This window comes from Oryza sativa, chromosome 11 (assembly GCF_034140825.1).
Source record: "Oryza sativa Japonica Group chromosome 11, ASM3414082v1".
NCBI classification, from domain to species: Eukaryota; Viridiplantae; Streptophyta; class Magnoliopsida; order Poales; family Poaceae; genus Oryza; species Oryza sativa.
This window is the reverse complement of record NC_089045.1, coordinates 9,877,653-9,893,495: the sequence shown is the minus strand read 5'-3', so window position 1 is coordinate 9,893,495 and position 15,843 is coordinate 9,877,653. Positions and strand designations below refer to the sequence as shown.

At 42.9% G+C, this 15,843-nt stretch overlaps 3 protein-coding genes across 3 annotated transcripts; all 3 read left to right on the top strand.

Annotated features, from left to right (window-relative positions):
• The first annotated feature begins 4,183 nt into the window (after positions 1-4,183).
• Positions 4,184-4,918, top strand: LOC107277541 (uncharacterized). The gene has a single exon (XM_066305830.1). It carries the CDS (start codon positions 4,184-4,186, stop codon positions 4,916-4,918), a length of 735 nt encoding a protein of 244 aa, XP_066161927.1.
• Positions 4,919-10,745: 5,827 nt separating this feature from the next.
• LOC9266177 (enoyl-CoA delta isomerase 1, peroxisomal) lies at positions 10,746-11,846 on the top strand. The gene has a single exon (XM_015760521.3). The coding sequence runs from the start codon at positions 10,831-10,833 to the stop codon at positions 11,581-11,583; it is 753 nt and encodes a 250-aa protein (XP_015616007.1). The 5' UTR covers positions 10,746-10,830; the 3' UTR covers positions 11,584-11,846.
• A 422-nt stretch (positions 11,847-12,268) lies between these two features.
• On the top strand, positions 12,269-15,052 carry LOC4350260 (enoyl-CoA delta isomerase 2, peroxisomal). The gene is made up of 3 exons (XM_015760484.3): positions 12,269-13,082; positions 13,676-13,738; positions 14,731-15,052. The coding sequence occupies exons 1-3, from the start codon at positions 12,364-12,366 to the stop codon at positions 14,756-14,758; spliced, it is 810 nt and encodes a 269-aa protein (XP_015615970.1). The 5' UTR covers positions 12,269-12,363; the 3' UTR covers positions 14,759-15,052.
• Positions 15,053-15,843: the final 791 nt, after the last annotated feature.

Sequence of the window (15,843 nt, the reverse complement as noted above, 5' to 3'; positions counted from 1 at the left end):
ATTGGCAGCATAACCGGTAGGGAAGAGGCGTCGTCACAACTAATTATATATAGTTTAATTCATTTAGTACTAGAGTTTGACAAGTGGGCTGGCCTATAGATTCTTTTTTTGTTGTTTTAGGAAATACTTTTGTTTTGTCGTAGAGTAAATTATCTCGTCGGTTCTAATAGTTGAGCCATAATGTCACTTAAGTCCACGATCTTATAAATTCGATATTTAGGTCCATAATTTTGTTTTGATGTACCATCCAGGTCCAAAATTCGTTTGACTGCCTCTATGATGCTGTCGACTCCCTGGCTCACCGCAAAGTCCATCCCAATCCTCTCGTGCGCGATCTCCTTCATCCGTTCAAATTCCTTCCTCTATACAGCAGCATGCTGCCCATCAGCATGCCGACCAGCCTTGCCAGCCCCGTTGAACTTGTACTCATGCTCCTTGAAGAATATCTTATATACTCCCTACGTCCCATAGTATAGCAAGCTAAGACCAGATTAGACATATCCTAATACTACATGTACAGATTCGTAGTACTAGGATACGTTCCAAGGTTCCATCCGGTTCTAGGTTGCTATATTCTGGAACGGAGGGAGTAGGAACGACCTGAACGGCGTGATGACGGTGGTGTTGGGGTCCTTGGGCTTGGGCACATCAGCATCTCCTTCCCCACTGGCCCGCTGATCTTCACATCCGTCTTACTAGGAGGTGTAGCTAGCTAGCTGCACTATCCAGCCTAGCAACATGCATGGCCATCAAGAATGGCAGCGGCGACACCGGCGGCAGGTGCGAGGAGGAGGCACACTCTCATGATCCTCGCCCTGCTTGTGATCCTCGCCGACCCCCTGTCCCCCTGGTCGTGCCTCCCAACCTGGTCCTCAAGGGACACCAGCGCCAACCTACGCCGTGTCTCTGGCTCACCGCGAGTAAGTTGCCACGCTTCTGCCCACCTCCCACTCAGCACATGCGTCTCGCACAAGGACATCGTGTCGACTGGCTGATCGATGACCTTACTCTCGCCCAGAACGCCACCATAGTGATTAGAGGGAGACGGGTTCACGGAGGAGGGTAAATGCAAAACTCACTGCTACAAAATGGATTTTACCGTGCGGTCAAAGAGTATTTTTCCGTGTAGAGGCTTTGCCCATCTACAACCAAGTGTCTGCGAAAATAAATATTTTTGTGTGCGGGCGGCCCAACTGCAGACAAAAATCCATCTTCCCATGTGGTCGGGTTAGGTGGACCGCATGGAATAATTGAATTTTCGCGTGCGGTCGGGTTATATCACCCGCACAAAAAAATCAAATTCCGAAAAAAATTAAGAAATAATAAAAAAAAGGAAACCCTATCTGGCCGGCCGGCACGCATGCATGCGAAGCCGGCGGCGCCGCCTCGTCGTCGTTGCTTGAGGCCGCCATCGGAGCTTCGCGGGGGAGGGCGAGGGAGCCCCCGCTTTCGCCGTCGACTGCGTCGCCCGTCGCCTGTCACCTGGCCGTCGCCGTCACGGGAGCCGTCGCCGAGCCGCGTTTGCCACCAGTCCGCGACCGCCGCCATTCGCACTCACCGAGCCGCGCGGGGGCCCGCCGCCATCCACGCCCGCCTCGGAGCCATGCGGTGCCAGATAGGCCTCCCCCGAGCTCTACTACGACGGATCCGCCTCCCTCGAGCTCTCCTCCGACGGATCCGCCTCCCCCAAGCTCGCCAACGATGGATCAACCTCCCCGGAGCTTCGCGAGGGCGGCGAGGGCGAGCGGCGGTCAAACCCAGTCAAACGAGCTTTGGATCTGGATGGTTCATTAAAATAAGATTGTAGAACCAAAAATCGAATTGAGGATATCGTGGACCTAAATGACCCCACGCCAAATTAATGTGGATATCGTCTACATCGATCAATAATTAATTAACACCCTGCCTAAACATTGACGATTCGGCATGCGTCTCAAACTAAAAGCCATAATGGTGACAAGTTGTAAGTTGCGGCAAGTAAGGAAAATTTCTGACGTAAACAATTGGCAAAGATCAAATCGATCAATGGAAGATTCCATTTGGTGTACACCTTGCCTAAAGATTTGACTTCGACTAGATAGCTGGTCCCAAACTAAACAAACAATGTGGTGACCACATGTACCATATATAATATATTGCTTGACCAGGACTTCAATTCCCTTTCTATCTTTGTTGGCGAGGATCAGTCATCGACCTAGCTATATCCAACGTCGGGCCAATTCTAATGGCCAAACTATGGTTCATGTCTTTAGTGTCGGTACCTGGGGATTAAATTTCCAAATTATCGAAATGTACATTGTACTTTTTTGGGAAAAAATGTACATAGTTACTTGTTCCATGGTCAGTTCATTGTATACGTATGCACAGCTTTGTCATCATCCATGATGGCAACGGGATGCCTGATCTTTCGTTAGGTGAATATAACTATCAATTTGGCGGAATCTTGATATACACAATCCGACTTCCGATCAGCAAGATCCGAACCCTGTAATCGCTGTACCACGTCTCCTCTGGTTATCAACCATACCGAAACCTGATTTACCTCACCGAAAAGGCTAATCCATGCGTGTGAATCGAAATACATAAGCAAAAACAAGAAAAATATCAACTCAATTACAGATGAATGATTAATCAAGAACTCGAATTTGGGGTTACACAAACCGATCTAGCAGCAAATCTGCAATGACAGAAATAATCTAATCAAAACCTAACCCTTACTCAATAATGGCTACTGAATAGATAGGTTATAGAGTCGACCTTGGACTCCTGGACACATCCCTATTAGTAACCAACACGATACACGACCCAACAGGTCCAAAGACAGTGCCACAGCATTCGGACAGATTTTGAACGCCTTCTTTTTACGACGATTCCCGTTGACTCGTAAGGAATTTTGACGTGAGACTAATCCACTGGAAAGGTGGTCTCATTACTTTCATACATATGTAAAATGTCGAAACCGGAGTCCGAATATAGCATGGGTGATGAATTAAGTGTGGACTACTCTTGTAGCCCGAGGTGGACTTGAACTTGATATGAGTTGGACCTCTATCTTAAACGTCCATGAAGACCTTGTCCATCTCCTAGCCTCTCTCCAAGTGCTGCATGATCCTCTCCATAGTTTCCAATCATAATTAAATTATTAGGTAGCAATCTATCATGAAAAGCACATAAAGAAGTAATTTGGAACGAGATCACCTGTAAATTTAATTATCGACATGAGCTCTTGTAATTGGACCTTGAAAAAAAAACTCGAGAAGTTGCTAGTATGTGTATCTGAAAAAGTGATGTCCTCAACTATCCATGCAACAAATTCACGTATATATACTCCCTCCGTCCTAGAAACTATCCATATAACTGGGATAGAGGGAGTACATAACAAATAGGGCCGACCGGCTAAAGAATGTTATATTAGCAACAAAAGTAGTATATTCGTTCATGGTATGCCCATCTACTAAACCCAAAGACAAATGTCTAGTTTAAGACGTTGAGTTCAGCACCAGCAGATTAAGACGAAAAACTCACTTATTTTCCACATGTACGTTTCCCGAACTGCTAAACGGTGTACTTTTAAAGAAATTTCTATAGAAAAATTGCTTTTAAAAATCATATTAATCCATTTTTCAAGTTTGAAAGTCTTCTCCTTTCCCTTATCTCAAACACACCCAACCATCCTACAAATCCTCCATATCCATTCTCGATGGCTTGGAAATTCTCGTAATTAAAAAAATAGAGTCCATACATAAATACAGTTTTAAAATAGCTGAAATTCTGAATTAAAGAAAATATTAGAATTCAGAGGATCTTACTTAGGTTAGAGTCCATACAAATATACAGGGTAAAATTAAATTGGCCCCTTTGATGTACTCTCTCCATCCTAAAATGTTTGACGCTGTTTACTTTTTTAAAAATGTTTGATCGTTCGTTTTATTAAAAAATATAAGTAATTATTAATTCTTTTTTTATCATTTAATTTATTATTAAATATACTTTTATGTATACATATAGTTTTACATATTTCACAAAAGTTTTTGAATAAGACGAACAGTCAAACATGTTTAAAAAAGTAAACGGCGTTAAATATTTAGACAAGGAGAGAGCATTAGTCGTTGAGGAAGAATTAATAGGTCGTCGCTGTATATGCTCTCTTCACTCCAGAGACTCCATACTCTCCGCCATCACCATGGGTTTTTGCCAGTTATCAACCAAGAACGGCGTCTTCTTCCTGACTCTTGGCGGCCATGGCGGCGGCGAGAACTACCGCACCGAGCAGTTCATAGCAGAGCTGGAGCAGAAGCTCAAGGAGGTCCGCGGCCATGCCAGGCCGTCGAGCAAAGGCCTCGTCACCACCTTCGCGGCCGGCGAGGGCGGCTCGTTCTGCGACGACGTCGACAACGGCGGCACGTCTGCGGCGGCGACAGCCGAGCTGGCTGCGTACCGCACGGCCGAGGCGGTCCGCGCGCTGTTCGACATGCCGTTCCCGACCGCCGCCGCGGTCGCCGGCGACGTCAGGTCGTCCCTGGCGCTGGCGCTGGTGCTGGCGCACGACGACATGGCCGTCTGGAAGGAGGCCACCTTCGAGGCACCGGAGGTGAGACTGAGGCGGGACGACGGCGGCGGCGGCGACCTCCCGCCGGCGCCGCCGCCGTACGTCGCGGCGCTGCTGCGGGACAAGGCGCCGTACCCGATGATGAGGTCGAAGCTGGTGCTCCGGTCGGAGGCCATGGACGGGTCCACGTTCGGCGGCTACTGGTACATGACCGATTCCAGGTGCGACGGCAGGGAGGAGGTGACCGGCGAGGCCGCGGGCATCGTGACCACCTCCATCGGCAAGGTCCGCGACGGCGAGGCCTACGTCGCCACCCGTAAGAGCTTCTTCCCGGAGTCGTGGAAGGCCGTCTGTGAATTCCTCGCCTAGATGTGCCCAGATTTCCGGCATTCCGAAATGGTTCAATAATTTCTTCGTTGCACGACAATCGTACGAGTTCGTGAAATGTGGACATATCCATGGGTGTATGAATACTCTGTACTGTCTCTCTGAATCTGATTATCGGAACTTTTCCTAGAAAAAAATTAATATTTGGGCTATTTTATTTTTTTTTGAGAAACATGTTACAAAGCTATCACAATGCGCCCATTCTGATGAATACACACACCAGATTTGCTATCTCGTGCGTACGCGCGACAAACATAAGTGGCATGCAGGTTCACGCGCTTTCCGTTTTACTCTTTTTATGCGGACTTTCCTTTGTTTTTTCTTTTTCTGATTTTCATTTTTTTTTCTGTCTCTCCCGCACTCTTTCCATTTTTTCTCACGTGTTTTTTACCTTTTCTTTTCCAGTTTTAGTGGGTCTCCACGTTGGACATTTTTCTTACAACTTATTCTATTTTTATATATAGCGTGTTTTTTTAGACTAACTTAAATTTTGAAAATTTGAGTAAACTTTCTAATAATAAAATAAAACCTTCAATTAGGGATTTGAATAATTTCATTTTGAATTTGACAACTTTGAAACTCAGAATTTGAAAACTTTCAGTCTACGTTTTGAAAATTTCAAATCAACATTGACTATAAATTGACTACTTTCAAATGAAATTCCAGAAATCTGAAGTTAAAATTTTAAAACATCCGACTCAAATTTCAAAAAATTTCATACCTAAATTCAAAACATTCAACTCAAATTTCAAAACTTGCAAGTCAAAATTGATTACTTTCAACCTAAAATTCAAAAACTTTTAACTTAGAATTGAAAACTTGCACGTCAATATTTGAAAACTAATTGTTTTATTTTTTTGAGAAATTATGGTAGCCTTTATCGCTAATCACCCCGATTGGTGCTAATGGCCGAGATTAGCTACGGGAAATACCTTTCCTGAATACTATAGTACATTGATCTCCGTCCCTGGAAAAGCTGGTGTACCCTTCAACAATTATGATATTATTATAGCGATAATATTTACATTATTACAATGGCTCTTTAGGCCTGACAAACAAAAATAAACAGCAGCGGACTAGCAGGCCTATGGATCTATCTTCATAGGCGCTCAACTGGGTTACAAGCCAAGACTCAACCAGCAACTTTGATGTTTCATGTATTAAAAAAAGGGCTTGATGTTCAAATCGAGGCGATGCATCAAGCACCTTCCTGGCGGCTTTAATCTAACACTCCAATTGACTCATCAATCGCATCAATCCAACACATCAGGAGTAGCTATGGTAAATATAATCAAAAGGAGATTGAATCTTGCCAACCTGGAATTAATCATAGCTAAGGATATATATTATTGGGGTTTCAGCCGATCCTAACTAATATACTTGATAATTCATATTTCATGGTTTGCTTATGTATATTTGCCATTTATATAGATAAACCACTTTATATAGATACATCAGGTTAAATTGATCTCGCTTAAACTTCATATCTGGTGATTGATTGTTGTTTGGTATGTTTATATAGGTTGATATATTTATATAAATCTGTATTGGAGTATTAGCCAGTACATTATCTACCTTTGCTCTAAATAATGATCTATCGGCTATTTCTATAGTACTGTCTTAAAACAATTGATAAAATACAAAGAGACAGTATTACAGCCGATAGGGCATATTTAGGGTTTGCTCTGATTGACTATCATGAAGCCGCAGCCGATTAGGTTTACCCGTATCGGCTAGGTCCCGATGATACGCCATCGGCCCTATTAGCTGATCGGCTATCATTCATCTAATTATGTTTTCAGTCTCTCTTGCTAGTTGTAGGATCAAACCAGCTGGCACGCTCTTGACACTCGAGCTAAGTCTTAGACCTGCACTGGAGTGAAGCAAATCTCCCAAACCGCCGTGTTTTCCATCAACAATCACAAAATTCACAAGTAGTAGTGGAAAATCAAATTGATCCGAATGCAGCAGTTTAACAACACATCACAAATTTCACAAGTAGGAACTGGCAAAATTCACCTACTCACTGTGGCACCTCCCCACTGAGCCCCCAACTCCACCTCCGCTTCCGCAGCCATGGTCCCTCGAGCGTCTCCGCCGTCGCAAGGAGGTGCCGGAGGAGGAGCGTCTGCTCCCTCAAGACTTTTGACTCCCTCAATAGGTGGTTAAGGAGCGTACCGCCTCCCTTGGCCACCACCGTGGCCACCTGTTGCCGTCACCATCTCCCTTGGCCACCTCGTGGCCACCTGCGCTGGGAGGGAAGCGGTGGTGAATGGAGAGGGGTGGCATGGAGGGAGCGGAAGAGGAGGAAGAGGAGGAGAGGGAGAGCGAGCAGCGGATAAGGATGATAAGGCAAACGGTTTTATGGGGTGTCGGTTTTTTAAAAAGCCAGTACCTATAATATATAATATGTGTCTTTTTAATTAATCGGTACCTAAAATGTATTACAGGTGCCGGTTACTTTTTTTAAAAAAGCCAGCTATAGTATTGGTGCCAATTTTGCATATTGAACCGGCACCTATAGTTCCTAAGGTGCTTGTTCTATATAGTTTCATTGCGTGGAGATATATAACAAATTAAATGCCGGCACCTATGAACCGATACCTATGGATTTTTCCTATTGAACCGGCACCTATAGTTCCTCAAAGATGACGGTTCTATATTTTTCATCGCTCGTAGATAGCAAAGGTCTGTAGCTACCGGTTTTATATAAACTGACACCTATAAGCCGATAACTATTAGGGTTTTTTTGTAGTAGTGTGGATTGATGTTGATATGTTGGCATTTGTAAGATCTGTTGGTTTCTGGCACTGAAAATGTATCACTGCTGATGTTGATCAACAATATTTTGCTTTGCGCAAAATGATCAACTATATTCAATTATCCATGGTGGTAATTGAATATATCTGCTGACCATGACTAACACTGTTGGTCAAATTTTTAGATGGAAGGGTCTAATCACACAGCATAATTTAAGGGTGATTGAAACATTAGGCCACTACAAGATTCCATTGGATGAGCACCTATACATGTGGCACCTAACCTAAACATTTACACAACTTGATGTTAGATTAATTGACCACAAGTCAGATCAGGTCACTATATTTTTGGGCCATACATAGATTACAACCTAACCACCAGCGTAACTCACGGCTGTCACTTGCAGCAGCAGCAGCAGCAAAAAAAAAAAAAAAAAAAAAAAAAAAAAACCAATATAGGAAGGCCTGTAAACCGGGGTCGATCTAGATTACAAAAATACCGGCGTCAGTTGACCCCTACGATGTCTGATCAGTGATCAACACAAGTAGCGATGGATGGTGACCTGGATGGCTCAAATATTTATTAGGGGATCCTTCCGTTTGTATGTGCCAACAAATCATTATGTACTACTAGCTAGTACGGCTTCATAAAAATGATTAATTACCTGTCATTTCATGTACCAGAAAGTTATTCCTAGCAAAATGTCGACATTATGTGATATTTATATTGGTTTCAGCCAGGTAGTGCAATTATTGTTGCCAATATGTACAGTGCCATTGTTTAAACGGATATTTGCGGTTTAAACGGCACTGTAGCCATTATTGAGTTAGGGTCTACAATTTTTGAAAGTACTATGTACAGTGCCATTGTTTAAACGGATAAACGGATATTCTATTTCCTAACCGCACGATCAATAAAGGCAAAAAATCATATATTTATCTTGCGTGCATGGGGTCTTGATCGTGCGGTTAGGAAAAAGTCTTCTTTCACTTTTTGCATACCCCACATGGTAGTTGGGGGTGGTGGTGGCACCACTATCTTATAAGGTCGTAGAGTTAAAAATGATTCACATCCCTGCCCTCTGCAAAAATGGTAAACAACCAGGGAGTTATAAAAGTTTAAGTAAATAATTCAAGGTCCTGGGACAAATCCCCATCTATAGCCAGATAAAATATATTGGATAGAAATTACATAGATTCAGTTAAGAAATTCTAAAATTAAGAACTATCTTATCCAAAGTGAAATAAAAGACCGCTAGGTGTGTTTAGCTATTTATTTGAAAAGTATAGCACCATTATGTATAATATCCTGCTTTTTTTTTGTAAAAGTATCAAAGACCGCGTATGGAGAGCCATCTAGAAGATATGAGTTAGTACTACCTCCATTTTAGGTTATAAGACGTTTTGACTTTGATGAAGTCAAACTGCTTTAAGTTTGACTAAATTTGTTGAAAAAAGCAATAATATTTTTAACCCAAGACAAATTTATTATGAAAATATATTCAATTATTGATTTAAGTAAACTAATTTAGTATTATAAATATTTCTATATTTGTCTATAAACTTAGTTAAATTTAAAGTAGTTTGACTTTAAAAAAGTCAAAACGTCTTATAACCTGAAATGGAGGGAGTAATTAATTAAGGTGCAATGGTTTAGATATTATTTTTGTTACTAAAAACTATATCTTTGTGACAAATAAAGTCATGAAAAATGAGCACTTCTTGAAAAATTACTGTGGACGCTTCTTTGACTTCCTGAAAATAAAGTCGCTAACTAATTAATTTTCACTAAATTGTTAACCTGGTTAATCACCTACAAACTTTTTGTAGAAGATATGATCATCTTCACACTTCTTGAAACTTTTTGCATGCATGGCATACAAGGTCTTCAAACTGACAACCCATACATTCCGCTCAAGCCACACACTGCATAGTTTATAAGCATGATGATCGGTTAAATTTTAGAATTTTAGTGGGAGAAAATATACTGATGATCTAGACACTTGGTTTCAAGTTTAGTTTAGGGTGACTCAAATGCATGGTCAAGTATTTTACGTACTGGCTTTGCTAGGTAGACATATCCAAATATATAATATACTCCGTATATGGTAGACTATTATTTCCTATAAAAAATAGGCAAGAATATTTTTTATCTGTCTTATTTTTAGGAAATAATTCTATATACCCCCTGAATTTTGACTAGCAGTGCATCTAGCAATCTAGGCTTTGAAATTGGACACACATCAATCCCCTAAGGTAGTTTTGTAAAGTGGTTTTGTTTATCTAATTTGTATATAAGATGGATAAGTTTGTCTACGTGGCATATGTATATTGGACATATATTTATAATACAATGCATTTTTTTTTATTTTTATCCATTTTTACAGACACAAATATTAGCACGGCATTACCAGAGTATAAAATATGGGTTGCGGAATGACGATATATCAATATGTTATATTAAACTGTTTCTTTGAGTTTCCGAAGTTCATAATCAAATTAGGCGGTAATATGATATGTAAATAGTATGGATTGGTTAGATGTCTGGTTCTAAACTTCAAGCTGCCAGAGAGACTTGTATCTGAAGTTGAAGTCAGTGATTGCAATTTCGGTTCGAAATTTCCAAAATTTTGGACACCCGCCACCCACCCCTCCCCGGCAAGTGATTATTTCGGCCGGAATTTTTGATTTTTCTCCTTTTTTTGCGAATTTGGTTAAAATTTAATCAAATTTAGTGAAATTATATTAAAATTTCAAAAATAAATAGGTCCAGAAAGTGCCAAAAATACCAGAATTTCGGGATAACCAAAATGGCCGAAATTGAAATTGAACCTTGGTCTTAATTACATAAATATATTTATTAAAAAACAGTGACAATAACTCAATATATCTTTTTTTTTGCAATTCAATTTTAATCTAAAATTTGTACTTCTCTCGGCCTAAAATTGGACTATATGGCGCTCAAAAAGGTTATACTGACTTAAATTTTCAGCAAAATTTCAGTTATGTGATAAATATGTGTAGTCTAGTCCCTTGTTTCTTTTGTTTTCATGAGCAGCATTCGTTTGTCGCTAGGCAAAGGGCCAGTATGCAGAGTCCAGTCCTCACTCCTGCATCAGCTAGAGTAGTGACTGAATGACAATGTCCTCCTTCTGTGAGTGGGCGAAAACCGACGACGGCGTCTTTCACCTGAAGCTCACCGGAGTCGATGGCCATCACTACCTAACCAAGGAAGCTCTCCATGAGCTCAGGCAGAAGCTCGCAGAGATCCGCGAGCTCGCCTCGTCGTCGCCGGAGCCATGCCGAGGCCTCATCACCTCCTCCTCCTCCTCCTCCTCGCCGTCGTCGCCGACGACGGGCTCCTTCTGCGACGGCATCGACCACAAGAGCCTCCGGGCCAACATGGCCGCTCCGGTGGCCGAGCAGGCCAGGGTCCTCGCCGACGGCATGGCCGCCGTGGTGCGGGAGCTCCTCGCCATGCCGATGCCCACAGTGTGCGCGGCCACGGGGGGCGCGGCGTCGCTGGGCCTCGCCCTGGCGCTCGCGCACGACGACCTCGTCGTCCTCAGCGACGCCTACTACAAGCTCGGCAACGTCGAGGACGGCGTCGCCGTGCCACCGCACGTGGCGGCGCTCGTCCGGGAGAAGACCGACCGGTGGTACACGCTGACGACGCTCAAGTCGAGGCCGCGCACGGGCAGCTGGATGAGGAGGTGGTACTTCGCCGACGGCGAGGCGGCCAGCCGCGACGGCGTGGTGCGGGAGGCGGAGAGGCTCGTCGGCGAGTGGCCGGCGGCTGGCGAGGACGGGAAGGTGCACGCCGAGACGCGGAGGCAGCTCTACCGGGAGAGCTGGGAGGCCGTGTGTGCCATTGTTCATGACGAATAATGGATAATCTCGAGCGATATCGTCTCACCGGCGTCAGCGTGCATCCATGGACACGAGCTCTTCGTCTCATCGTGATCGACGTTCACCTTTGATTCTATTTTAATTCCCTTCTCCTTGTGTTGTGGCAGATCTTCATCGATGATATCTGCTCTTGGCGATTGTGACTTTGTATTTGATCATCGATCTTCATCCATATACTCGATCGATCCGAACTTTATCATGATACAGTCCTTTTGAAATTAATAAAATCGTCATGCACATTATATTGTTGGATAATATTAATTGCACAGTTTGTTATCATATAATAGTTGGCAATAATTGAAAGGATGAAATCCTAATAGTTTTTTTATCAGTAGTTCAGTACAACATATGAAGAAAAATTAGAGAGAAACAAGCTAATAGTTAAATGAATAGCTATAACAGGAAGATGATTTTTTTTCACTTTTATCCTTTTTAACTGATCTTTTAGAAACATACTCCAACAAATTAGTCTTGAAAATAAACTTTTAGGACAAGCCCGCACAATGACATTTCACCAATATTGTATATCACGTTGTCCTCTCTCAGATGGGTAAAAACATTTGTTTTTAAAACCATTTATTACATTTTTCTTAAAAAAATATTTAAACTATTTTTTATTCATCTGAATGGTGACACATACCCACCCAGACCCGCATCTGTCTTTCCATCGTCCAAACTCCCAAAAACAAATTTCCCTGGTAGAAAGCTAATCAGTTGAGTTCATTGGTTGACTGACTCGATACAGTACAGCCATCAGCAATGGGTTTCTGCACGGTGCAATCCCCAATCGATGGCATCTTCGTCCTCACCATGGCCAGCAGCGACGGCCACCAGTATCTCACCGACGAGGCCATCGGGGACCTCATCGCCAGCCTCACGGCCGTCCGGGACACGCCGGGGCTGAGAGGCCTCGTCACCACCTCCAGGCTCGGCTCCTTCTGCGACGGCGTCGACCACGACGCCGCCCGACAGCCGGACGAACAGGTGGCGGCGCGCGTGGGCGAGGTGGTCCGGCTCCTGCTCGAGATGCCGGCGCCCACCGCGGCCGCCGTGAACGGCGACGCGACGTCGCTGGGCCTCGCGCTGGCGCTGGCGCACGACCACTGCGTGGTGTGGGAGGGCGCCGCGGTGGCGCTCCCGGAGGCCCGGCGCCGGCGCCCACTCCCGGGCTACGTGGCGGCGCTGCTCCGCGACAAGGTCGCCTACGCGCGGCTGCGGAAGCTGCTGATGCTGAGGGCGGAGGCGTGCACGGGGAAGGAGCTCGTCGGCACGTGGTACTCGGCGAACGACCCCGCCGCCGCCGACAGGGAGGTGGTGGCGGCGGAGGCTTGCGAGCTGCTCGAAGGGATCGAGGTCGGCAGCGGCAAGAACTACGCCACGGCGAGGCAGGCGATGTGGCCGGAAAGCTGCGCCGCCGTCGGGATGGAGATCACCCGGCCACGGCGGCCGTCGTCTCCTGAGCAAATTCTCCACGTCAGGTTAACCGTGCAGTCTTTCCCATCCTGATTATTTTGCCACCAATTAAGTAGTTAATTAATTATATGCACTTATATTTTTTTGGCGCCCTAAAAATTCCTTGGATGCAAAAAGTAATTATGGACATTAATAAAGTATAAATATTCGTCAACAGATAAAGTATAAATAAAAAAAATCCAATAGTTACGATTTACTATGTATTGTTTACTCATAGCACCGTATATATGTAGCCATATAGCTAGGTAAAGACAGGTTCACACTTTTATTTTGCACGGAATTTTTTTGAAAATTTAGCAGATTATAACTAAATCTGAATATAATTTGACCAAATTTCAAAAAAAAGGGGGAAAAAACCTGAAAATGTCGCCGAGATTGTTACCTGCTAGAGGGTTAGAAATTTCAGAAATTTCAATCCCTGAGTAAAAATGGAGGACCGTAAAATAGCTCCCACATATTATTGTGACCTTTATGACTACTTCAAATGTTCTTTGAAGTTAATTGTAACATGTAACCAAAAAAAACTGCTTGTGTATGAGTACTTTGTTTTATCGTGACCATATATGTGATTTCATTGTTTTCTTGCATTGGCTAACAGTGAGAAGGAAAAGGAGAAACATGGGGCATCTGACCAGTACCAGATTAAGCAGACGAAAATCATGTAATCACACACAACTCATCCAACTCAATTCTACTGCTTATTTTATCTAATCTTATCATCTCTATACACATTATTCCAAATGGGCGATGGAAGGTAAACGCGTCGTCTTCTCTTCATTTGCCCAGTCGTGTTTACATAATTATAGTTCCTCCAAGCTTATACATTGACCACAGCATGCAACAATAAATCAAAGAATATTAATTCTAGGCCAGCGTCATCTTATTATTACATGTGCAAATTAAATTCATACTGATTCATTATAATTTGATAATGACCAAAAACCTCATGCACTTTTGCAGAGGCAGTTTATAAAATGCTTATAAAATCAGGTGTTCTAAAGTGTAGAGACAGTTTTTGGAAGCAAATATTACCAAAAACACTTTTAATCTAGAGATATTTTAGAGGTCTTTTTTAGCATAATTTGTTAAATTTATCTTGAGTCATTTCAATCTCTATATATAGAGGCACTTATAGAAATTTTAATCTATACTAAGTAACTAGATAAAAGTAACACGGGGCACAAATGTACAAGTAGTAGCAGATGGTTAAACCAATCAAGTTGAAAATGATATATTCAAGAGGTCCATAGTTTAAGGATTGGCAATTGCAAAGTCTAGAGTTATGTTTTTCCTTTTTTATATTGGTTTGCTATTGTTGTGACAGGTTATATTGCCATTACAAAAAGTCTATATACTCTCTTATAGACATAAAAAGGTTCCTCTATGAGAATGTCAGAAGACATAGAGACATTGTGTAAAGTACCTATTCATTTATAGAGACAATTTACTAGAAGATATTTATGTGACATTTTTGGATATGCCTCTAGAGTATTGTAGAGACATCTAAAAAGTGCCTATGTAGTATTAAGAAATGTCTATACAAAGTATTTTTGTTGTAGCTGAATAGTTTTTCTGTCACTTGAAAGTTTACTTCCATATATCCCTTTTGTACTGCTGATAATGACTATATATGTACGTCTTTTAACATTGCAGGAAGAAGATAATGTACAAGACCAGCTAACTATGGTGAGTAGTACTCCGTAATAATATATGAGCGAAATGAATCGACGGATGAATGGGACGATGAAGAGTAGATGGCGAAAACGAAAAGAATTGCTCACTGATCAGGCCAAATGAAGCGACTGAATGCGAAGATTGATCGACAGGGAAACATCAGTTCGTCGTCATTAATGTTTTCTTACTGTGGGAAATTATGAATTTGTTGAGTGTTTCCAAAGTGTCGTGATTCGCCACACCATTGGTATATATTACGTCATGCCAATAAACAATGAATAGCAAACAGTCGTTCAGTTAATCCCCATGAGGTAGGAATTCACTGGTGGAGAAACCCTTATTAGTCCCGGTTGGTAACCCTCCTGTAGTCCCGGTTCTCAAACCGGGACTACCAATCTGGGACTAAAGATCGCTATCTTTAGTCCCGGGTGAAATAACCGGGTCTAAAGATCGATCTTTAGTCACAACCGGGACTAAAGATGGGTCAGCCAGGTGGCCAGCTAAGCCATCTTTATGGTGTACATATATACAAGGAGCTAACTAAACGAACGTAAGAAATATAACTCAACGATACGTACAAAATCCATCCGCTCAGAAGAGAGACGTCGAGGGCATCCAGCTGGTATAGTTTGTATATATTCTTAAAATTGATCCAGAGAACATCTTCTCCTTGTAAGAAGTCAGCGTTCTTGATCCTCGCTCCGATAATCTCACTACCGCTGGCGCTCATCTCCATGTACCTTTGATAGAATTAGTACATCTGTTTCGGCAGGGACTGCAGCTGCTTAGTCTTGACAAGCGGTTTACCGAGTTCATACGGGTGTCTCACTTCCGCCTTAGGGATTGGTGCGCCTTTAAGCAACTGAGCCCTAGTTAGCCGGGTGTCAGAAATGAATTCTTTTATTCCAAATTCTTAACCGGTCACCAACGGCTCGACCTCCTGGTTTGGTTGCTCTCCAAGCTGAGGGACTTTTTTGGACTTTCCAGAATGTGCTTTCCTAAGTGTTCGCTCATAGTCCGTTAGCTTTAAGGCCTCCTTGAGTGGTCCCGACATCTTCTGGAAGAACTTCTTTGTCACTCGGGTCTATAGTA